Source organism: Apteryx rowi, unplaced genomic scaffold (assembly GCF_003343035.1).
Source record: "Apteryx rowi isolate R43461 unplaced genomic scaffold, aptRow1 scaffold_17, whole genome shotgun sequence".
In the NCBI taxonomy this organism is placed as follows: Eukaryota; Metazoa; Chordata; class Aves; order Apterygiformes; family Apterygidae; genus Apteryx; species Apteryx rowi.
In genome coordinates, this window is record NW_020447974.1 from 2,584,237 (window position 1) to 2,609,644 (window position 25,408).

Here is a 25,408-nt window from a genome sequence, read left to right on the forward strand (position 1 = left end):
CCTGACAAACCTGTATTCTTAAAATACCAAAATCAAAACCAAGAGCATATTCCTGAGAAGTGCTAAATACCTACCGCTATCAACTAGATGGGACTGGTAAGAGCTTGTTTTTTTGCAAGATAAAAATCAGTTAGCAAGATGGCTAGATGTCAGGTTTTAATCTAAGTATTTGTGATTACCACTTTAAGAAAAAAAATCAAAAGAATAACAAGGTTTAGATTTAAAATCTCCACATTGTCCTTCATAAGTAAGGTGAGGATGAAGCAGTACTTATTTTCTTAAATTATCGAAAGTAAAAATCAAGTATAATGAAAGCACATCAAGAAACAAACTGTACAATTTCTGAACTGCACTGTTTATTTTGCTGCTTGAAACCTAAAGTGACAGTATGCCACTATAATTATGGGGTTTCTTCTAAACCTTTACTACACTGCAGGTACAGAAATATACGGACACATTTTTGGAGAATTGACATTTTGCAAAATGCAGCAAACATTTCAATTTATACATGAGAAAAGGAAGTGTTCAAAAGGGTATGCATTTCAAGTTATTGCAGGTTATTTCTGTGAGAGAATTTCTGCAGGTAAAACATGTTTAAATTTAACCAACAGTAACGTGTCAGTGTATTTAAAATCATGACAAAAATCTTCTCTCTGGTCATTAATTGCCCTTTGACAAATTACTATGATGTTGTATGTTTAGGGCAAGATGTCAATACAGCATAAATCCCGTGGCATTTTGGTTTTCTTCTGGAGATTAAAGCTGTTTTTCTTGGGATAAATGCAGCAGCAAAACACAAACCAGCTGATCAAAAAAGCACTTCTGCCATAACTCCAATAATTTCAGGGCACACCAACCGACAGTAGTTTTGCCATTCCCAGTTCTTTTAAGGTTTACATCACTGCACTGTTGCCTTAAGTAGTTTTGTAAAAGCTTGTTTTCTGTTAGGCCAGCTTGCTGACTACAGCCTGGTTGAGAGAATTTAGTTGGTTGGTCCATTTATCTAATGCAGTATACCGTGCACCGCCTCTCTTCTGATGATCCAGTTCAAGGAGCTGGTTGACTTGATCAATTCGGCCATGTATAGTGCTATAAATAAATAAATAAATATAAATCTCTAATGCACATGGAAATAGAAACTAATAATAAATCAGAGGCAAAATAAGAGGTCTTCTTATACAAAACACAGATGCAGAATCCATTTCAGAATTTAACAGTTTTATAATATACTGCCCACTTTTATTATATACTGTCTCATGTAGTACTGCCTATTTAGCTGTCATCATGACTGGAAATCAAATTAACTCATTTAGTGGACAATGCATATATATGCATTATATATAATAATCTATACCTATGCATCTACAACCCACATATAAAATCTGAAGCAATTTAATGTTTAATAGTTCTTTTAAGACAAGGAATCATAAAATGTGGAGATTTAATATAAGTAATTTATTACAAAATTCAAAATTAATGTAAATACGTGCCACTCAATCTCTCTGTATAACTTATTTGCTCACATCTTACAAATACTAGACTGCTCCTAAGCCAAGCAAACACAAACAATAAATTCAGCAACATCACTCTTTGGTTTTAGAATCAAATGGTATTTTCACCACACACAAAAATATTGTTTGTTGTTTCTTGTATAGTTTGATTATTTTAAAGCAATTAATGACCAGAACTAAGAAAGTACGTACTTATCCAATATGCACTGCACAAGCAAGCTTTCCACATCAGCTACATCTATGTTTAACTCCTAAAAGAAAAAAAAAGCATCTCATTATATTACTATTTTTTTGCAACATTAAATCCTTCCAATCTTTATTTTTATGTCTGAATTTGATTTGATTTCTGTCTCTTATGTTAGAATGTATGAAATCAATAATGATCTGTCAAGCAAAAAAACTGCACCCAAAGTATATACTGTCAATGATCAAGAGATCAGTAACCTTTCAGAAAAGGCTGAAAAGGCTAAAGCAAAGTTTTTGGAAGCTCCTGAAAAGATTTCCTTTACTGACTATATTGAAGAAAAAAAATAAATAAAAAAAAAAAACTGATCAGGATATAAAATGAGACTGTAATTATCAGAAAAGAATGGGCCCATGTTCAAAACTGTTTAGAGAGCTAAATGGAACATCTGGCTCAAGTAAGCTCTGCAAATGTTAAGGCTATCTTCCGTCCTCCTCCCTCCCCCCAAAAAAGAAAGTGTACAAAGCTTTATTATATAAAAAGGTTAGGTTTATAGTATGTTTTTACACGACAAGCATAAAAATTGGGCTTCCCTAATACTCATAATATATTTTGAAATGCCATCAATTTTTGCAAGAAAAATCAGAGACTGTAAAAGACTCACAGGAGATGAAAACAGTCCTGCTGTCATTTACTGTTTTTTGATTTTGTTCTCTTCTGATTAGAGAATGAAATCAGTAGTTTTGTCTTACAATCTATTTGTTCTATTACCACAGTTCTGTAATTCTTACAAGACAGACATTTGAAGATATTTTTTAAACAAGAGGGATTAAAATTTGGAATTTCATGTTCATAAAATTTGTGTATAGTTAGGAATTACGCAAATTTCAGTTTCTACATTTCTCTTCAGAAAAGCACTTTTCTACACCAAGTAGAATACGATAATTGAGTACTTTAGAAATGCATCATTAAAAAGCAGTGAGATGATACTTGACATTTACATTTTTGCGCTGCAAAGGTGTCAGCAGTGCATCAGCACTACATTATGGTTTAGATTATATTTTAGATGTTCTATTTCAGGAAGTGCTTTATTTATTTAAGAGCTGTTTATTCACAATTAATCATTTACTTAAGCAAATGCAAGGCTCCACTGGCATGTACCTTAGAAATAAAAGGAATATGTATTCTCGTGTAAGGCTTAATTAATTTTATAAGCACTTGTGTTCTGATGTTTCGCAAAAGCTCTGCAAGAGAAGAAAAAAAATATTGTAAAAATAACAGTACTTAAATAAAGATGCAATACATTTCCATCTTTGTATCTTTCTATATCCTACCTACCATGATCTTTTAAGGTAGTGAGTAGTTTCACATTTGGTGACTGGGGGAGGAAAACAAAATAAAGACACCCTCTTTTTTCAAGCATAGTTTGACAATATGTAACTTTGAAGATGTATAGATAAAGCTGATTAATTGTTTAAACCTGGAGCAATGTATTCCCTGTTAAAATTTAAATTATTCAAACTAACTGGATAAATCACAGTACGCCTGCCCCTTTAATTCATGGCTGTAATGCTTGCCTTAAACAAAAGTGGGAAAAGGTACTTCTATGGCTCTGAAACTTAAAGCTGCATACAATTAACTTCATGGGGTATATTCACATTTTAAGTTAAAGTTCAGGGTCTAAAGGTATAATTATGATGAGAAACTGAAGAAGAGTTATAAAACAGGGTCTGCATGAAGTGGCTGATTTTGCTTAAGTAAGACAGTGCAGCTGTTTTAGTAACTTTCACATTATTAAAGAAAAGTAATATAAAATTAAAACATAAATTAACATTGTAAATTAACAGAAAAAGAGCTAGATCCATTTTTACCTAACTGGTTACACAAGGACTGTTCACTTAATGAAAACTAATACTGAAGACTGGATTATGTATTTCAATAAAACTAATGAGATTAAAACAACTAAGCAAGATGTGTAAACATTAAAACCAGGGACACGCATTCCATCTCAGTAGGCTGTGAAAAAGCTGAGAATGTCTTTTTTCCCCAGATGTTATTGGCAGACCAATGTCATATAACGGGTTAAACTCAAAGTCTCTCCAGTCCTTAGGTTCAGCTGTCCTCCTTCTCTTGCTTTCTATTTCTACTGTCATTCTCTCTTCCGCGAGCATCCATCTCTTTAATCTTACAGTCTTCCCTACCAGACTTTGAAGTTTACCAGTAGTCGGCATGTAACAGCAATAGAGGGGTTATATTTAGTTTCCCCTGCTGACTGCCATCTTCTCTTTTACAAACAAGAAGAAAACCAGGTCTCTGGATTTAACTCTCCTCTTTCATGCAGCCATCCAGTTAACTGATCTGGCAATGCCAAGTAAGTGCTGCTCTTGATGAATCAACAGTAGTCATCTGAAAAACTGGACACTATCTGCAAGCCACAAGGCTTTTAAATTCTCCGATAAATGACAAACTGCAGGAGAGACTTTATTTCATCTAACTGTTAATGGAATTAATGAACCTGTATTATTGTGTTCCCCTGTTTTACTATGTAGAGGTACTATAAATCCAAACATTGTTTTCAACGTACACATTACAATTTGTATCTTGTTAAATATTTTATTTCTACACATTTATTAATGCAGCCTTCATTACGTTGTCTACATATTATGTTTTTGATCTGAAGCAGAAAGTTCGTCTTATAAAATAGTGAACATCTAACTGTTAAGACTGATAAGAACAACCTCTGCAACTAATTAAGGGTTCCTCTCATTCAATCCTTCACCAATGCAAAAAAAAAAAAAAATTAAATCCAAAATACTTAGAGCGTGACATCACAGTAGATATTATCTTAGAATATCCTTTCTTCATGAATCCTGCAATTCTTAGTAGTTATTCTACCTGCTAGGATGAATGTTGGCCCTGACTAATTTCCAAAGAAGAACCAGTAAAGGAATTGTCCGTAAGTAATAATTACAAACAATACTCAACACAGAGAAAATAAATCTTAAAATAACAAAAAAAACCCTCCCCCCCAAAACAAACAAAAAAACAAAACAAAAAAAACCCCAAAAAACCCGAACAGCATAACAAGCAGAGAAAAGAAAGGATTAAAACAGTCTGTGAAAATACCTTCAATATGCTCCCTTATGAAGGGATCGTCCATGATGTTGCTGTGATTTGTTTTCAAAATCTTCTCAAATTCAGTGATGTCGTTATTCTGATAGGCACTTCAGAAAATACAAGACTGGATTATTATTTTTAGAAGTAAAATAGTGTCATCATAAGACTTTGTTCTCTATAGTCTTCATAAGGAAAAACTATTTTCAATGAGATGCCGCAGAAAAGATCTTTCTCCTATTTCATATTTTGTTAGCATATACAGAAGTTTAGAATGATCAGTTAGTTCTTTTGCAAGTGTGCACTGGTCTCAAACCATTGTACTTTAAAAAGCTATTATTAACAAAAAACCCAAACCCTAAAAATAGCCAATTTTGGACAGTATCATTACTCAAATTTTGGCTTAATAAAGTCATATTTTATGCAACAAACAGAGAAAAGGGATTCAGAGGGTTTTTGTTGCTGCTACTTCTAGAAAGCTGAATTCTAAGAAAAAGTTGATTTTTTGGACTGAGAGTAATTTTGGCATAACATTACCTTTTAGATTTATAGTTCATTCTTGGTATCTATAATATTCTTTAACTACTTAATATTGTTATCTAAATAAAGGTTACAGAAAGAAGAGGGGTTAGGACACCAATTATTGTTCAATAGTGGCACCACAGCAGCATTTAAAGATATGAGCGATAAGAGCTGCTGAAACAAGACCATTTTCTTAAACATAATGGACTTACAAATCAAATCTATCATCTTTTCTTACAGGGACAGTCAGTCATAACAGAGACTATATACTAACCAATGCAGCTTACACACTAATTTAGTTATATTAAGCTGCAGGCTAATGATCTTTAACCTGAAAGAGGTACTGTTCAATTCCTGCCTTAAATTTCTGTTTGATATTAACACTGAATATTTTAAAAACAACATATATTTCTCCTTCATAGTCTCTGTACATTTTCAAAGTGTTTTTAAACTGGTCAAGAAAGACATCCTGTAAAAGCGGCAGGAAAAAGACTAGTTAAATTTAGGATAGAACTTCAGGAGTTTATAAATGGAGTTATAACAGCAGAGAGGACTGTATCACATGGAACCAATAAATTTTACTTCATAATTAAATGGAAATTCAATTAAGTATATTCTATTGTTTATTCCAGAAGTCTCTCTTTACAATACGCAAAGCATTCAAGTGCCCAATGTAGAGTATAGGAAGAATTAAAAACATAACTGTAATATTTGGAATTGATTTTATCTTCTGCAACTTTCTTATCTACACTGTTTTAATTGCATTATTAATTTTAAAGAAGCTGTTATACTCAAATGTCAAGATAAAAGATATCAATTAGGAGCATGAATAAAATCAGATTGGGTAAGGCCATCTGGAGTTCCTTCTGCCTCAAATTCACATGAAGCTATGAAAGTGAAGTAGAAAAGACATGTCTGAAGTGGAATTATTGGAAATAGTCTCTTAATAAACTGCCAAATCATGTATTCATCATTATGTCAATAATGGACGAGCATCCTCACTTTTAGAAATGATCTGTGTGCATACAATGGTGCAGCACCATAGTAATCTCAAAGCAAGGTTTGTTCCAACATGACTTTAATCGTGTATTTCAAAATGCAAGCACGTATTACTTCTTACGTAATGAAAAGGTGGGAAGTTTCTTAAGCATTGTTCATTCTCTTACTTGTTAATGCAAAGGCAAGATAGAGTGGACAGAAAAGGTTAGCTTCATAGCACAGAATACAAAGATGGCCTTAGTTCACTTTATTTTGTCTGATGATCTAAATATCCAAAAAGCTCTGGCTTCATATTTGCCTGTAAGAGGTAATGAAGCATTCTTTTGATCTTCACATATTTGAAGGATAAGGGATATTGCTTGAGAATTCCATTTCATATTCCTATGTTATGAAACTCCTTTAGTAATCATGAAATATCAATGCATCCAATTATTCTATTGGCTTTGGTAGGAGATGTCAATTATCTCAGTTTTTCGTATACAATCAGCCAAACACTACAGTCCAGGTGCAATATTAGGAGAGAGAACTTTTAGTGAAAAATGTGATTTTTTGCCATTGCAGAAGAAATTCACCATAGCAGAAGATAAACACTATTTCTCCCCCCTCCCCCTACCTGGTATAGGATAGATTGTGGTGCATGTCAAAGTAAATAAAACAATTTCTTAAGAAAAACAGTCTACCAGTGTTTGCTCAATATTTATGAAAAAAATGTTTGTGTTAGTTGTGCACAAAGAAGCCACCTCTCAAAAATATCCAATTCCTGGTTTGGACACTACATTTTTTTCTTCTTCTCTGGAAAATTTAGAATCTTACCTTACTAAATTCGTCATTGCTAGAATCTCCGGATCATTTTTGTATGGTTTAGCCTACACAGAACAGAAAGCACAATATGCATGTTTAGATTTTAAATATTTTTTCCTTTGTCTTTTTTTAGTAACTTCCCTATCAATTATTAAAAATAAAAAAAAGGCAGTAAATGAAAGTGACTTATTCATATTTATAAAAGTACCTCCTGAGAGTCAAATGGATTTATTCCAGATTTCATCAGCATGTTTGCTAAGACCAAGTATTTTAAGCAAGTCGTTCTTCTGGGGCTCCCTGATTCATCATAATTCTTGAACGCTTCAAAAAAATCAGTATGTGCCTTTTCAAACTCTCCTTCTCTTAAGTGCATTTTGCCTCCACATTCTGAAAAGAAAACACAGGATGAAGCAAAAAGGAACACTGCGTGCTTGTCGCTGACTAGAATAATTGTACTCAGAAGTTCCACGCTATTTCTAAATAGATTACTGAAATATTTTCAGGAGTCTTTTCATTCTCTAAAATCACTAGAAAAAGCACTAGGGCCTGCACACACAGCTTTGCCGTTTGAATAAACCCATTTCAAAGAAGACAAAACAAAACCCAACCCACACTATGAATCTAAAAGTACACCAATCCTTGCAGCCAATAATTATTTTAACCTTATGTTAAAATACTTAAAATTCAAATGGAATTTATCTCAATAAACTTCAAAGACAATAGACTTCCTATATTTATGAAATCTTCCCTATATATTTTGAGTAAAACTACATAGAAAACAAACTGAAAAATACTGTTCATCTTTTATTTCTGAAGTATCCACTGGTGCCTGACCTTCTGTGCAAGTGCCTACACCAAAAGAAGAAAGAAGGCACAACAGTATTCTGGAGAAAGGTGTTTTCAAGACACGCAGCATGTTTCCACTATAATTCACCTTTACTGATAATAAATATTTTCAACACATCTTAAAACTCTTCTGTTCCTGATGAATTTTAGTAAGGTGAAACATCAGGCACAAATTTACAAAAGCAGACTACAGAAACAACAGTCCCTTCTGCCAGCAGCCCTGTCAAGCCTTGTGTATTTATCCTTCGTTGCCTGCCAGGGTGTCAGGAAGCTCGTGTCTTCCCCCCTTCTTCCATTGCTTCTCTCCTATGCCACATGTAGCCAACTGTCCCATTGTGCATCTGCAGCTTGGGACCAGAGCAGCAGTGCCAAAATCCCACAGGGGCAAACATTAAATGATAAAACCATAGTGACAGCATTCGTAGTCCCTTATTCACATAAGGCTTGTCTGACTCTGAACCTACAGGATTCTCTGCAGTGTTTTTATAGTTGAAACTGAAAATAATATCAGATCTTCACAAAACTAATCTATGCAACAGAAGCTAAATGAGAAGTTCAATATTAACTTGCCTCTGATAACTCCCATGATCAGTGGATGAGGAATGGCTGACTTGATGTGCAATGACTGTTCATATAGTGCTTTAAGTTTTTTGTTATTTTTCTGTGCTGTATACATTTGAATTTCCAAAGCATAGATTTCCAGTAGTTGAGTACCTTTTTTTAGATCATCTTCACCATCATCAGTCTAGGATAGATTAAGTAATAAATACTGTGAAATTTTAAGAGAACAGTGATTTCAGCTTTACACATTGATTATGAAATACTCTCAGAAGCTTCCTGTCAGAAATAAAGATATTCCTAAAATTTTAAATTTTGAAATAGCTATAAACAGAAAACTCAAGGAACTTACCATAGACCAAATTCTGAAGCCATTTATTAACACGTTATCATTTTTGTCTAATTAAAACTTTTCCTTATAATAACTTTCAGAACTTTGCCCTTTATGCTCTTCCACTCCCCTTTAAAAAAAAGCCTCTCTCAGTATACAAATGTAATGGCTGAGCATATATATTGATAATACATACGACCCTTCTACTGCCTATAACAAAGCCATTTCCCAGATATTTGTAACCCATTTTCAATGCCAGATGAGGAAAAGGGGACACAAAAAAGCACAGCAGGCTGCATGGCTTAATTCCCCCCCTCTCTTTCCAAATGGGGGCAAGTAACAACTATATGTTTCAGCTTTGACTAAAGCTCACAGGAATCTTCTTTGCATTTTAAAATAATGATTCACATGTGCTTTTCAACCTTGCACTTGACTAAAAAGAAACTTATTCAATCAGTACTTGTGCATTATTGTTTTTAAAAATCATCTTTTGCCAAGGAATAAAACACTTTTATCATTTTTAGTTCATGTTATCAAACAGATAACAAGTTAAAGCAAGCACAGGATTTCTTCTGTGCTAAAACTCAACAATGTGCCTCAAAGGCCAACAACAGATGTGAAAAATCAATGTTGTTTACTAAGCTACACTGATTTAGAATATAAAGTTACCTGGCATGACTGATGCAGCTGGCGCAAAATCTTTTGTAACTTTCCATATTCTTCTCGTTCTAAATATAATTTGCCAAGCTGTAAAAAAAAAAAAGGAAAAAAAAAAGGAAAAGGATAAAGAAAAGTAAAGAAAAGAATAGAGAAAAAAGAAAAAAAGAGCTGAAGTATCAAGGTCTATTAGGATTTCATAATTATAGCTTATAAGGTTTAGCTGAAGATGTCACAAACAAAAGTAAAAAATAATGAGTTATATATTTTACCTTTGTGTTTGTCTTAAACCACAATCTATCATTCTTAGCATCTTTCAGAGCTTCAAGTGTTGTTTCATAGAATTCCTGAAGCAAATCCATCTGACATAAAAAATCAGAATTCTATAATTGTAAACAGCAAATTTGTACCTGTTAATAAAGTCAATCTGAACAAACTAAAAGTGCATTTTTGAACTTCAAAACAAGAAAGATAGAGAAATCTGCATCTTATTGAATGTCTGCTTTTAAATTGTAAAATCAGCTTCTAAAATAACAAATCAAAGTATGCTTGTTCTTTTTATATGAAATAGATATTATCATTAAAAAACATGCTGGTGACAAATGAAAGCCACCTGTCCACCTTCTACAAGCAAGTAAGAAAATCCTTATGTTGTGTAGCACAAGGCAAACACTAATAGACAACACTACTGCTACTTAACAAAAACAAAAAAGCAAAGAATTTACACATCAAAAAGGATAAAAGAGTAAGATTTACCCCCCCCCAAAAAGAAGTGGTCAAAGGAAAAGATACTTTTCTATACTAACAACACTGCATGAAACAAAGCTAAAAACTTAAGTGCATCAAACCATTTCCTTGCATAAAAAATGAAAATATAACATCCAAAATGGAAATCAAAGTGCTGAGTATAACACTGAACAAAGGTTCTACAGAGAATGCATTAGTATTGTTTATGGCCGTTGTTCTTTTTGGCAGTAGGGATAATAGATCAGCTTAAAATTTCCAAATTGTCCCTCCAGGTCTGGCTCCAGGTGCCTTTAGACTAAACACACTCAACTCTGCCCACAAGGTAAAGTTCAAGCCAATCTTTTAGACCTGAGGGTAAAGTGTCATTCATCTGTTAACCTTTCCCTTCCTATAGCTGGCAGGACAGGAGGGATTGTGATAATGACACGAGTCATTGCTGAAAACCAATGATCCTCCATATGCTGGTGCTATCTCCAGGTAGTCAGTTAGGGAAGCTTTCAACTACTTGTAAAGCTTCTACAACAACACAAAAGAAAAGAAGCCGAGCTGTATATCTATGAACATGTACCTGGCTTGCACAGTCTGTTCAAAGACAGATGGTATCTACCACCAACACGTCATTGCAGACTTTTTCAAAGTAAAATGGATTAATTAATTACAAATTACATTTGAGATTGCACATACTGTGTGCAGCTATTATGCTAAAAAACTTTACTTTACAGCATGGATATCCTAGGTGAATATTGCCAAACAATATTCAGCCTGCTTTAATTAAAAAAAAAAATCACAAATTTATGAAAAGTTATCATGCATGTTGATAGAATCCATTAAATGTGGGAAACATATTTTAACATATGACAACAAATTAATACTGCAATTGTTCTCTAATAAGGTCAAAAAACCCACACTACTATGCACAAAAAAGTCCACAGTTAAAAATGTGAAGAGGAATACCATCAAGATGAAAGAACTGACAATCTAACCTGCTTGGAAGTAGAGATATAATCAAGAATAGAATTGATGGATTTTTCAGAGTAATTCCTTGTAACTGCACTCCGTATGTAGGTCAATAGCTGTTTATATCTGTTCATCATTTCAGGAAAGTTAGTCTATAAAGGAAAAAAAAAAGTTATGAAATTTGGTTTCAATGATTAAAAAAAAATCAAACTACATTTTGCAAATACACATACAAAAAACAAAGCATAATAGAAAGACTATGCAGTAGTGGTTGCTATAAGGATCTTTTAAATCATTGCTTTACTGATAAGCAGGAGAATCGGAAGCAACTTCACCAAGACTCCATAGAACAGGTATTTAACATGTTTCTCTCATTTAGGAAATAGAGACACTTACACAACTGTCAGCAATGGTTGCATATGTAGTATGAAAATATTCTTGACTGATCTGTTTTGGTGAACAGTGTTACATATATATACACAGGTTAGCCGTTTGCAATTCAAACTGAAATCTGAACATTAATACCATAACAACAAATGCCCACTTTATAAAAGAAGCTCTAAAAAAACCCCCCCAAAACAAAAAAAAAAACTATTTCCAAAATTTGATATAAAAGATCCAATAAAACAGTATTTTTAAGAGTAGTTCTTAAATCCAAAGTTTTCTAGAAAAGACAAATTTTTTCTTTGTTTGATTAAGGATGGTACTTTATTTTACAAGCTTTGATTTCACACACAGAATCTACCAACAGCTAGGGTATGATACCTAAACAAGGACTGAGTCTTAGACTTTCAGGCAATCTCAACTGACTACAGCAGCTATTTGTTTACATTTTGCCTTTCATCTGCAACCACAACATAATTTTCCTGCCATATTTGTAGTAGCCACAAAAGGCTGCAAAAAACCAAGTCCTGGCAGATTTTGCTGCCATAGTCATAAGTTTAAATAATAATTTAAGAACTATGGGTCAAATCCATATTTATGCCATTTACTCTCAAGTGATAGCTGTAACTCTTACCAATTTAAAGTTTATTTTAATCATCTGTTTCAGAGCTTTGAATCCCCATTCTCCTTTTTCACCTTCAAGCTCTAAAACCTGAAATAGAAGAATTTTTTTAAACAATGTTTACAAAAGCTTTTTTCAATTTGTAAATCTATTTGTACCGCTTTTAAAACATACACATCCCATACATGCCTTTTTCCCCGCTTTCTTCCTTACAATAATGTTCTACTCTGCGCTGTTCTTCAATTCTACTTTTCCATGATATCGCTGAAAAAGTTAGGGGTATGTATCTTACTAGTTTTCACACCTAGCTTGATGGAGGGAGGGTGATTATAGATTGATAAAGATATTTATAGATTTTTTTTATTATCTAACATCAAACATTGAACTCTAATGTCACTCTATGAACACAAACACACAAAAAGTTGTAATAAAAAGACCTAAATTATTTAAAAAATTACACTTCTGTATTACTATCATTTCTTCTCATATCAGAAGGACTTCCGGGCTGCAATCTTTAATGTAACACACTTAAGAGAATGTTTTGTAAGCAAAAATTTTAGAAAGTTTTAAAGTCATGTATATATACTTTACATACAATAAATAAGCCAAAAGATGCAAAAATCTACTTTTTCCTTAAAAAGCAATAGCTAACATATTGCTTTCTGGTGGCAGTGTGCAAACATAAAACATTTAAAACTGACGTGAAGGAAAGAAACTCTCTCTAGATGTATCACTTCGTATTTATGCATTTAAAGCTTTGGAATCAGGTTGTGAACCAAATATAATGCATTAAGTAAGACACTGGGGAAAAAGCCATTTAATTTTAAAAAAGGAATAGATTTGGTTTCTATAGTTGATGCATGAAAACATTCTTAGGATTCTTTAATTAACTTAGTGAGTTCTGAAGATTAAAAACTTCAGTTTTGCTATAAAATCGGACGGCTTCATGGTCCTGTTTATGCTCCCTAAGTGTGGTCCTGAAAAGGCAGTCAGTCAGGAATCTAAGTAGCCCAATGATAAACTTAGCACATTAATAAGTTAAACTTTACTCTTAAAGTTCTAGAAAATAACTCAAAAGGAAAGAAGATATTTTTAATGTGGATTAAATACAACTGCAGTGGTAGAGAACCAATAAAAATAAAAGATAGAATATAAAGACTGAAAACCTTCTGAAAACTGCTTAGTGCTGCTTTGGGATCATCTTCCTTCAAAGCTTTGGAATTGTAGTATTGATTTTCCAGATCCACATTTGGTTCAGAATTACTGTCCTCAGAATATTCCTACATTTTAAGGGAAGAAAAAGAAGAAAAACAAATAAATACCAGAGAAAAAAAAAGAAAGGTTCAGAACACCTCTAATATTTCACTGACAATGGAGAGAATGTAATAAAACATATTGCTCAAACTGACACAAAATGCAGGTATATTAACATAAAATCTTCAGTTTCAAAGCATGTAACACACATGGACTCATACAATGATTTTATTTCTCTCTCCCATTATCAGGGCAATCTCACTGGCTACCAACGTTTGCCTGTGAACAGATTTCTTGCTGGACTAATGAACTCTAGTTATGATGCTCTCATAACTTCACTGACTTTGTTTTTATGGTAAATATGGACTGTATTATTAAAATTTAGCCAATTTTGGTGTTTAAGAACAGATGCCTAACAGCATATGTCATTTCTGTACAGGGGAGCAAACATGCTGGCCACTGCCAAAAGGCACTATATTATGTGACCTTTACCATCCACAAAAAAGACCGTGAGTGAGTTGCCATACAAGTAATGATTCAGCAATGGAGGGCATCAAAAGTTTCCGTGAATCTCTAATCTCCCTTTTTATACCATAAAGATTCATACTTGTCTATGGAAATAATAATAATAAAAAAGAATAATGATGATTACACCAGCTGCTTCTTTGCTGAGAAGGAAATGATTGGGAGAACACTAAAGTTACTGCCAAGGGGAGGAGGGTGGAGTGTGGGCACAAAATAATTTAATCAAATAATTACACGTCATGTACAATAGCACCAAACAAATTGCAGAATTTACTTCTACCAATTATTACACTATTTTTTTAAAGTACCCTGGGGCTTCTCCTGATGAAAATAAACTAGGCGTTTGATCTTCTTTTGCTGTAAGACAATATTGCAGTGCGTGAATAACAAAACACTAACAAAGTCAAAACCCAAATAATAAATAAATTTATTTGAAGTTTACAAGAATCATGCAAATATTTCACATCCCTGCATTTTTAAGCCAACTTCTCTCAACAACGTGTTTAACTATTAGGAGATGAAAGGTTTAACAGATTTTTTAAAACCTCAAAGTTAGTATCATCAGAGTAACTTTCCCTTATAACAATATGAACAACACACAGTTAGGTGCTCTTCCTTAAGATGACATTTCCTCTTTTACTGTACTTCTTCCTCTGCACTATAAGCATTTATTCTTTTGTTCATTTGTATGTTGCTAATGTTAATGGAGTCCTTCAAAACCATGGGAAGGAAAGAAAGAAAGGAAAAAAAAAAAGATGAGGCATAAGAAGTTTTAAAAATAGCTCTCTCTTCCCTATAGTGCAAGTGAATCTTTCAAAGTTTAACTTTTCTGAAGTTTTAAATAGGAAAAATTAATTATGGCAACTTCTAACTGACTCAAATAATCCTTGAGATATTTATCTTTCAACCTTCAGATCACACTGCCAGTATACAACACCTCTGTTTCAATTTGTCACATGTGGATGAATTGCTCAAGTATGCATTTATTTATACTTACTCAAAGTATACTATTTAGTAAGAAATCAATGGACTTAAAAGCCTAGTGGATTCCACAAATCCGTTTTCTGCATTCCCAAAGAACTATAGACCTAATACTGAAAACTTCAAAACAAACAGGAAGCAAATACCTTATCATGTTATTTCACTGGTAAGACTTTCATCTTGGCTGGTATATATTTGTAAATTCTTTACCCCATTGATCCACCAGAGATAAAGCAACTACAAGAATATATACAAGATGCCAACAGCTGTAGCATGTCAGGCACCTCATGAAGATATCCACTGAGAAAGCTTAAACAACACAGCATTTAAGATACCTGTAATCAGCTGATGCTTTGTTTATACTAGACCTGAACAATGGGGGAATTTTTTTTGGATGAAGTATCTATTTGTAAAAGATAAAAGGATGGCAAACTAAATTAATTCCTTTTCAGGAGTAATGTGCTCTATTAGCCTAAAACCAAAAAATATCTAAGTTTTTGTCTCAGCTCTGGCAATGATTCTGGATGTGGATTTATGCGGGACGCCTTTTTTCAGCTCATTTTTTTCAATGCTACTTAAATATTCCATAAAGCTATTTTCATAATATTCATATATAACAAAGAATAAATGTTAAGTCTAGAGAGTAATTTTTCCTAATAGAATTACTTTGAAATGCAGCAAAGGAAGTGTTTTATGTTGCTACAGCTATATTTTACCTTCATTTGATGCCTATTTGCCTCACATCAATTTTATGATGTTACTGACTCAAAGCTCTCAAGGAGATGGGCTTCCCTATTTCAGGAATTCTGCTTTTCTTCATGGCATACAGACCTAAACACAGCTAATGGAGACCTCTGAGTTGAATCCCTAGCAATTTCAGAGAGAGAATTCATGTTGGAATTCATGTTCAAAGCAATGCTTTACTCCCTTTTGAAACAGTTTATTAGCAGGATACATCCATTTATGAAGGCTGCCCTAGGGAGAATAGGGCATAATGAGTTAAGATACATGCCTAGATGGGTTAGGTTTTACGTATTTTGGAAGGGTTAGGTTTCACAGGTAGTAAGCTGAACAAATCACCATTGCAACTTTGGTTTGGGGCACCTACAATGCTATTCAGGCATCCCATATATTATTTTTAAATTTGCCATAATACTTTTATTATATCTGGAAGAAAAAAAAAAAGATTGAAGGGGAGTTTTTTTTTTCTTTATCCAGAAATATTTAATTGAATGAAAAACAGTGTTACATTTATAAGTTAACTGGATATATGACAACGTGAATTAACCTTATTGTACCCTTTCAGAGAGCTCATATGTAACACATCTTATAGATCTCAGCACTAAACATTAAGTAAGATTGGAAAGATCAGACCCATATATAAAGCATAAGACCACTTTATGTCCTGTAGGCAATCTAAGACCAAGCAATAAAATATCTTTATTGTAGTCAAATCCAATGAGATTAATAAGCCACATTATTTTTATCAGACTTAGAAATACTATTTACAGACCAGGACCTCACACTGTTAGGTGCTTTTCAAACAAAGTCTCTGCCTCAAGGAGTTTACAATCCAGATATTACAATGGATTGTTTTAAAAACACCACATAAGTATGCAAACTATTTAAAGGGCTTACTTTAAAAGATGTATTTAGACTTAACGGCGGTAAAGAAAACCTTAAAACCATGAACTAAGTATGATGCAGTGAATCTGTAAACAATCTAAAATAACAGATCAGTCATTTAGATGCTGCATCTCAATTTAAATATCAACATTAATTATGCCAAGTGCTGATCAGTTCAGAAGGACCAGCACTCTATTCTGCCTTTTTTTGATGCATGTGATGAATGGAAAGAACATAAGAATATTCAGCTTTTGCCAAAAGCAAAAGGAAAGAAGAGGGAAAGGAAGAGCGTGAAGCTGTCTCCTCAAATTTCAAGTTAAGAAAAAGATGCATTCCCTTTCCTATATTGAAAATAGCAAAGTTCTTTTAATACCAAATTCAGATACCAACACCTAAACTTTCATCACTCTAATTTTCCATCCCCCTGCCTCCTGCCTGAAAAACTTCCACAACTCAACAGTTTTTATGCAGAAAATTTGTTTCATGAAACAATGTAGTACCAAAATAAAAGTGAACAAAAATTCAGTGTTGATTAAGTTGAGAATATCAGGTTTACAAAAAGCATTTCAGCATACCTCTAAACATCTCTACTATACCATTTGGACCTAATATTCTGCACAGTGAAGAACACTCATAATTAAAACTTCAAGATACAAAAGTATCTGTGTGCTATATTTTAGCCTGAGCTGACATAAAAAGTTACAGCCCTAAGAAATTTTTTGATGAAGATTTTAGTGATTTTATTTAAATGGACATCAACACTATCAGCACAGATTAAAACAGAGTGGAAGTCTGAGCATACAGAGCTCATTTTTGAAACCCACACAGTTCTCCCTTTGAGAAGAACAAAACAAACAAATGGCTTTTTGATTGTTACTCATGAAGTTATAATGGTCAGGTGCAACCAAAAAAAAAAAAGAATTTAAAAAAAGACTGTAAACATTACTTAAGTATTGCTCCATTGAACATCCAAATTCTAAATTTAGTCAGTTATAAACAATTCAGTTCTATCACATTGCTTTTTGGGGTAAGAAAAATACCATACTAGCTCAGTTCAAATGGAAATAAAACCTCTGATGTAATACACTCTGACTGGGATGTAATTCTTTCAAACAATTTTAATAAAAGCTAAATTAGTACCACAGATTCAATGTAATTTACTGATCTTTATTAAATTACATACTGAGTTTTCACAAAATTCACTTTGTGTAGTAAACAGCTTTAAAACATTAGGCCTCAGCTTCTACAAAGAGCACATACAGAAAATAATTCATCTCACCCAGCTTTAATCATGAAATTTAGGGCATGGATCCATTCACAATTTCTCCAGCAGCAAAGGCAGTTTAAGAGCACCCAGCCCTCCCTCACCCTCTTTCGCCCTCTTTGGTTATTGCTGGTCCTGGTGTCCCCTTCTCCCTTAGCTGCAGGGATTGAACAGCTTACGCTGAGTGGGTCCTGGGGGGGCGATGACTGATCCTGGTGTGGCTGAGAGAACAGACCAACAGTTACACAGACACCATCCACAGGCTGGTGAGATATGGCAGCAGAGCAGGTGACCAGGGAGGGTGAGAAAACCAGCTGTGGTATCAGAAGACCGTAACAGGAGCCTTAGTCAATGTGGTCTCAAGAGATTACCTAGAGAACTTAAAGCGTGGCACCTCTCCTCACAGACAGCATAGTGTAGATGAACTTGGACACTGTAACACTATCAGTGACATTTAACAGTAAATTTGTAGCATTCTAGCAGGAGAGTGACACACTAACCTGACAAACGTGCAAAACCAAAGAAATCAATATTTTGTAAAAACTACAGTTGACTAGTTACTAATTCTCATGTTTTCTCTCTTGTCTAAAGCCTTTCTCTAATCTCTTCATCAAACGTATAGTGGTAATCTGAACTTCTGCTTTTCTGTATAACAATACAGAACAGAATATAACAATAGTTCAGCTACCTGCATAGGAACCAAACTCCTACTCTGTAAACCTTTTTCAATAAAAAGTGAAAGCAGCTATACAGAACATAACTTTCAAGACCAGATTTCAGCCATTGGGTTATCTCAAACCACTTCAACTGTTTCTGTGTTCAGTTGTTTCTGAGAAGAAGTCTGGTAAAACTTTGGTTTTATTCAGCTAACTGTGCTTCATAACTATGGCATTTAGGAGGTCTGCTAAGTCTAGGATTTTGAGTAAGGACCTGATATTTTGCAAGAGCACCAGTGATATGGGCTTTTTAATACAAAAATGCCCACCTGAGGCCAAGTGAAAAAACCCTGACTATAACTGCTCAATATATTAGTCTATTAGCTTGCCAGCTAAATTTCTTGAGCATTTCATCTACAATGAACATGCACTATTCCCACATGGCTCATATGTGTTGGCACCAAGAGTGACCAACCATCACCATCCTAGTGCTAAGAACAACCTTCTTTGCCTCTGCTCTTCTTGGACCACTGGGCCCCTAGGCACCAGGACAAAAAGCACTGAGAAGTTTCTGAGTGCTTCTGCCACTGGTATCCAGGCACATGAATATAAAGAAAGCAACTGGACTGGAATGCAAAAAAGTAAGAAGAAAAAGAACTGAGACATCTGAGAGGATAAAATCAAGAGTGTGATTTGTGTAAGAAGTCTGCAACCACTCAACCATGCACTAGGAATCCTGGTTTTCTTCTCCATGTTCCAGGTCTCTGTGCTCTTCTGCTCTTACTCACTCACTCTGCGAGTCATCTCCTTCTAGTGCCTGCTGGCTCTCACGGGGGCTTGTAACAGTCAGTTACCGACACCAGGAATAAGCAGTCTGTGAAGCAGCTTCAGGAGTCTAGTTCTGCCAGTGACTTGCAATGGGGTCAGTACATTTCCTTGGAAAGAGTGTTCTCCCTTTGTTTTGTTTTATTTTTTAAAAGCAGAAATTGAAAGATGTACAGAAATGAGACAGGAGACTGCAGAAAGAAAAAGCCGGTATTATGACGTGTAAATAGTGTCCAACAGAAGCACCTTGTCTTCCCCACCTCAATCATACAGTTCTCCTGTAATGTTGGGCAAATCACATAACTTTGTTTCCTTCTTTTCTAAGAATCCAGTTTAGGATAACTAGAATTCAATTTACTCCTGTTTAACACTCAGTTGCACACCAAATCCAGGCAAGTTTTGTTCTGAATGAAGGGCTAAATACTCTGGGGGAAAAAAAAAAACCCAGAACTTATACCAAACTTGTCAACTGTCAGATGGAAAGAATTTACAGACTAATCTCAAATCATTCTCATACTTATTGTCTCAATACTTGCTTTCAAGATATTATGGTAATGGGCAAAATAAGCCCCAAAATACACTAATTCTGTGTTTACAGGTGAGTCTGAAGAGAATTTATAAAATATCAGAACACAAACTGAACCTAGATAAAATATTAAGCAGGAATTAATTCAGACAACAGTCTATCCCATGTCCTCTGTGAAGCACATTTTTGTTCAAAGAAAAATCATATACCTATGCAATTAAACATAACAAAGAAACACAAGAGGGTAAACTGCTTGATTTTGTATTTTTCAAGTTCTGAATGCTTATTTTTGCAGCCTTATCACTCTCATGCATGCAATATATACATATTTTTAAATGACGGCAATACTGAAATGTAAAGATTGGGAAGAGGTGACAGTGCCTCTGCAAAATTTCAACCATGTCTATTAAAAATGCATGCCAGTATAAAGTAGGAAAATTAAACTGACTACTGATGAGATTACTCATCAGGTTTGGTAGCATACAGGAATTCCTTTTGAAATGAAGTATATTTCTTATGGTTGGAAAGAAAGAGTGAACCAATTCATATTTACTAAGCTGTCTTTCTGACAGCCTGAAACAAAATGTTTGACTGCATACTTCCAAATACTGACACAGCCTGAAAAGGGAAACCCCTAGTAATTTGAAAGCACTTTCTCCATATTTGAACAATGTCCTTGATTCTGATGGACTTGTGGCCATCTCACTGTGGTGAAAACAGCTGGCCGTTCATTTGATCTGTACATAACTCTTCTACTGAAGTCGTTGAAATAATGCACCTACATAACACAAATATTTGTTGCAGTATAGTCAAACCGCTCAGCAAACAGATTTGGCTATCCTTCCTCCAGCTTAATTTTTAAATTGAATTTCAGAGTACAGTAAGATATCTCATTAAGACCACTGCATAAAATTTTTTATATCTTTAAAACAAAACTAAAACCAAGATGATATGTTACAACAACTGTCATTGTGCTGTCATTGTGCCTGGAAGAATCACCACCTGGAGAAAGGTTGAGTTCAGTCTCAAAGTCAATTCTAAACATAGCTTTTTGTCTGAGACTACGAACAAGGATGGTAGTTATGATGGTCCTTCTCTCTTCCTCCCTCTCCACCCTCAAGCTGAAACTAATAAAAAAACCTGCACTGAAATCATATGACACATCTAACAGCACCAGACCAGAAATTAAAACTGCGTGTTTTTCATAATGACTAGCAAACACTATTCTGTTTATTGAAGCATGAAGTGGAATAAACCATGTAATAATCAAAGCTGTCACTGCACATTATTAGCAAATTCTGAATTTAGGTTCATCTACCCATAAATATAAATGAAATTCATTGCTGATATCAAGACCTCCAATAGATAAAGCTAACTTCGGTATGAGTGGCTGAGGGCATTTACATGCAAATCCCTTGACTCCTAACCCAATGAAAAACTAAGTAGAAACAGTAAATTATGATCTGTAAAACAGGTAGTCATCAGTTGTTTAACATAAGTAATAATCACCCTGATTATACAAAAAAACCAACAACACAGGATGATGAAGCTGAGAAAGAGAGGGGACTTCAGACTTTCAGTTCACATTTCAGTTCAAGTGTGAAACATTTGCATACATAAAGAAATATAACTGACTGGTTGGTTCTACATAATCAGCAGGTGAAGAGCACGTTTAAAGAGGAACAGACATAGCCCCTTCTAATAAAACCTAATGAAATGAAAACTTTTTAGGAGTCTTGTTTTTACTACTGTTTTTATACGCCGGGTCATCTCAATCAAGGCTCACTGTGCTATACTTCTCCGACAAAACAAGTCCTCTGTTTCTTCTTTCATTGACTGTTTCTGTAATTTCTATCTCCTACTCCTTCCAAAACACTCATTCACCAACACTGAGGTGTGCTCTTTTGTTTCTAATTCTGTACTTGTCTGTGTATTTTGTCCTGAACTCAGTCTTTTGAATGTAGCCTTTAAATTGAACTTGAAAAACATGCATCCTCTTATAGTGTCCTCTTAATTTAGTTAGATTTATATCAACATAAAAAGAAGAAATCAGGCCTTAACTTAAGAGAAGGTTTAACTATTTTCCAAAATAGTTTTGCAGAACACTGTGATCACAGTCCCAAGCACATTTAAAAACCATGTCTAGTCATGGTTTGTCAGTTCAAGAATGCTGAAACTAGTTTAGCTGGAATATCCTTATTCTTAAATTCTGTCTTTTTGTGTATTTTTTTTTAATTTGGTATAAATCCAAATTAGATCTAAAAGTCTGTTTTATTTAAAGATACAGCCTAAGCATTCTTTGATGTTTTACATGGGAATTACATACTGAAAACAAGAAATTAACATGTTCCTAATTATTATGAGCAGTATTTTTATATTTTGGAAAGGTTTGAGCTAGCAGTAATTAATGACGATGAAAATATTCCATGAAAAGTAACTACTGCAGCTGAAATTTGCCATAAGCAAGAAGTTTCAGGAAGGTTTTTACTATGATAAAGAAAGTACTTAACACAGAAGGAAGAAAAAGCATAAGACTAGCAGCTAATACTTGGTGAAAATGACATAACCCTTGTGAGCTTGGAGCTGCGCTGACTTATTCCAGTTTATATGTAGACAGCTGGATTTAAATACTGAAAAATGCCATTCCAATGATTTCTCTAAACTTCCGATTCTCATCCTGTATACATTCTGCTGTGTTTTGTATTCATTTGATCGTATCACATGGGAAAATAAACACAGTATTTTAAACTGGGATATAGATTTCAGCATCAATAAAAACAAATGGAAATTTACATTGGAACAAACTGGATAAACAAAATATTTTTAATAGTCTAAACATATTTCATTCAGGAAATTTGTTTCTAAAAGATTGTGAATTCATTCACAAAGGTGAGTGGAAGGCTAATGGTACTTGGAATACTGACACACATTGCTCATAAGGTTAAGATGACCACATATGTCAGACAAGCACTCTTACATCACTTTAAAAAGTCAAAAACAGACACTTTCACTATGTATCCAGTGTATCCAGCCATACTGAGCGGCTCATAATAAAAACTGCCCAGAAACTATTTCAAGTTTGGCAAGTCTTTTAAGTTAATTTTTCAGTAGTAATGCTCATCGAATCATTCATTACAAAGCAAGTCTTCCAGAAAAAAAGTGTTTGGGGTTTGTTTAGTGAAACTGAAGTATTAGAAACACAAGTTTAGTTGAAATAAATGAAATACAGAGTATCAAGCCTCAACCACACAAAGCTCTTCTAAAAAGTCTCAGTTCTAAAGGCCTACGCAAGACTCAGAAAAGCAAAAAAGAATAAAATCTCAAGCCACCATGTAAGACTAATTAGACAGCACAGCAAACACCTTTTAGTTCAAATATGACAACTATTTAGTTTACTAACCTTCCCCTAAGACGTTGTAAGAAATTTGCTTTTAATGATTTTAAAGAGATGCATTGCATCAAAACAATCACATCATAGCCCCAATTTTTCCGGGATAAATTGGTCTGTTGCTAATTGTAAACAGCATTTTGTTAACTGTCAAAGCTTTGAACAAAAGCTTATGACAAAATATAACCAGCTATAACACACAAAAAACAAAGCCTACGATTAAAAAAACCCCAAATCTCAGTAAGACTAGGTACCAGAAAAGTTAAAAATAAGTACACCCTTGGCATGTTGCATCAGAAATGGACTGTTTGGCCATTTTTCTTCACTCCCGTTTCTCTTCCCCCCACTTTATTTCAGTTTGACGCTAGGAGATGACTGACATCTACCCCTAAAAAGCTCCTCGCGGCCGGGGAGGGGGAGGAGGGCAGCCAACTTTATCACTTCGCTCGGTGCCAGCCACTTCGGCCGCATCCAGGAGGAGTCCGCCGGCGGCGCGGCGCCCGCCCCTCAGCCCGACCCCTGCGGACGGCAACCAGCGGCCCAAGCTCGCCGGGCCCGGGGGGGCTCGCCCGGGGCCTAGCAAGTTGCCCGGGGCCGAAGCCGGCCTGCTTTCGCGGGGCAGCGGGGCAGCGGCGGCGGCGGGGCCTGCTCCGAAAGGAGCCCCCACACCCCCTGGTGCCCGGGCGCCCGGCGAGGGAAACTCACCCTGTCAGCGCTGCCTCGCGGGGCAGCGCCCGAGGGGCCGCGGCGGCGGCAGCGCCGGCGGCCGCCCCCCCTCCGCCCGCCCGGCCCCCCGCCGCCCCGCCGCCCGCCCTACCAGGTCGTAGTCCTCTTCATCATCGCACATGAAATCATCCTCCATGTCAGACATCTTGGCCGGCGGACGGGCGGGGGGAGGGGGAGGCGGCCGGGAGCGGGAGGCGGCGCCGCGGCCGGCCCCTTCTCCCACAACCCCGCGCGGCGCCTGCCCAATGGGGCTCGGCTCAGCCCGGAACCCCGGCGCCGCCCCGCTTCCCTTCCCGCCCCCGCCGCCCGGACCGCAATGCGCGCTGCACAGCCGCCGGCTTCCTGTCCCGCCGCTAGCAACCGGGCCCTTAGCAACCGCGGCGGGGGGGCGGCCCGCGGCCCGGCGCGGCCTCCCCGGGGCGCCGGCCCCCGCCGCGCTGCCTCGGCCTCGGCCTCGGCCCCCCCTGGGGTGGACGCTCCCGCCCGGGCTCACCTGCCGCGGTCTTCTCACTTAAACGCCTCTGGATGTAAAAGTAGTTTCAAAAAACTGCTCCTAGTTGGTACCTCGGCAACAGCTGTTTGAACACTGCGTTTTACTTGCTTCGTTCGGGGCTTTTATACACCTTGTGTGCTCTGTGGTTAGTCCGAGCATGGCATCATCAGTTTTAACGTTTTAAAACACCTTGCCTAAACCATGAGAAACGCAGGCCTCCCAAAGCACAGACTCAGCGGCTTTCTGAGCAGCCTGGCGCAATCACCTGCCACCTGCGAGCGAAGGAAGAAAAACCCTGGGCACTGCCAGACTGCCGCAGTCTGCAGCGCTCAGCGATTACCAGGCGCACGTGTGGTGTCTACGGGGATCTGAGATTTTTCTGCGGGTCTTTGTACATTGTTACAGTTTCTGACAGTGCTTTCTTTCTGTGGTCACTGCTAAGTCTTTTAAAAAACCCTATTTCTGTTCCGGAATTGTTAGTTGGTTCATTTCTCATATGTCTACACCTCGGGCATGTATGTCCCAAATTAAACATGTATTTTGAATGTGCAATATTATGACATTGGATGCCACAACTTCGGTTTGCAAACAAACCTGGAAAGCTGTAATTTCTCTTTAATATTTGGAGAGTGTGTAAAATGAAGCTTTGAAAAGTTTATAAGCAATTGATAGGAGCAAGTTTTAGAGAGTCTTGCTCATCCATAAGGCTGAAATCCTAATGCACTATAGTTTTCCTAGTACACCCATTTAAAGCTCCATGAGTTGAGTATTAGGGGCTGTAAGATACACAGTAAAATAATGAGTGAGCTTGTAAATGTGCTTGAAAAGCTCGGCTCCTCAAAGTTAACGGTAGCCGTTAATCTTGGGGGATAACAGGAGCTTGTTTGAGGGAAACTGGCAGAATCTCCCCT

General features: G+C 35.9%; 1 protein-coding gene across 2 annotated transcripts; it reads right to left on the reverse strand.

The window, feature by feature from the left end:
* Positions 1 to 334: 334 nt before the first annotated feature.
* COPS2 (COP9 signalosome subunit 2) lies at positions 335 to 24,203 on the reverse strand. Of its 2 annotated transcripts, none has more exons than XM_026060513.1 (13): positions 24,096 to 24,203; positions 13,400 to 13,513; positions 12,246 to 12,323; positions 11,254 to 11,379; positions 9,796 to 9,885; positions 9,536 to 9,613; positions 8,548 to 8,722; positions 7,340 to 7,518; positions 7,144 to 7,196; positions 4,822 to 4,919; positions 2,857 to 2,939; positions 1,704 to 1,762; positions 335 to 1,089 (listed from the first exon to the last, which is right to left on the reverse strand). In XM_026060513.1, exons 1-13 carry the CDS (start codon positions 24,147 to 24,149, stop codon positions 945 to 947), a joined length of 1,332 nt encoding a protein of 443 aa, XP_025916298.1. In that variant the 5' UTR covers positions 24,150 to 24,203; the 3' UTR covers positions 335 to 944. The 2 variants fall into 2 exon arrangements, with proteins under 2 accessions (XP_025916298.1, XP_025916297.1); XM_026060512.1 differs by having other exon boundaries at positions 9,796 to 9,906.
* Between the last annotated feature and the right edge of the window lie 1,205 nt (positions 24,204 to 25,408).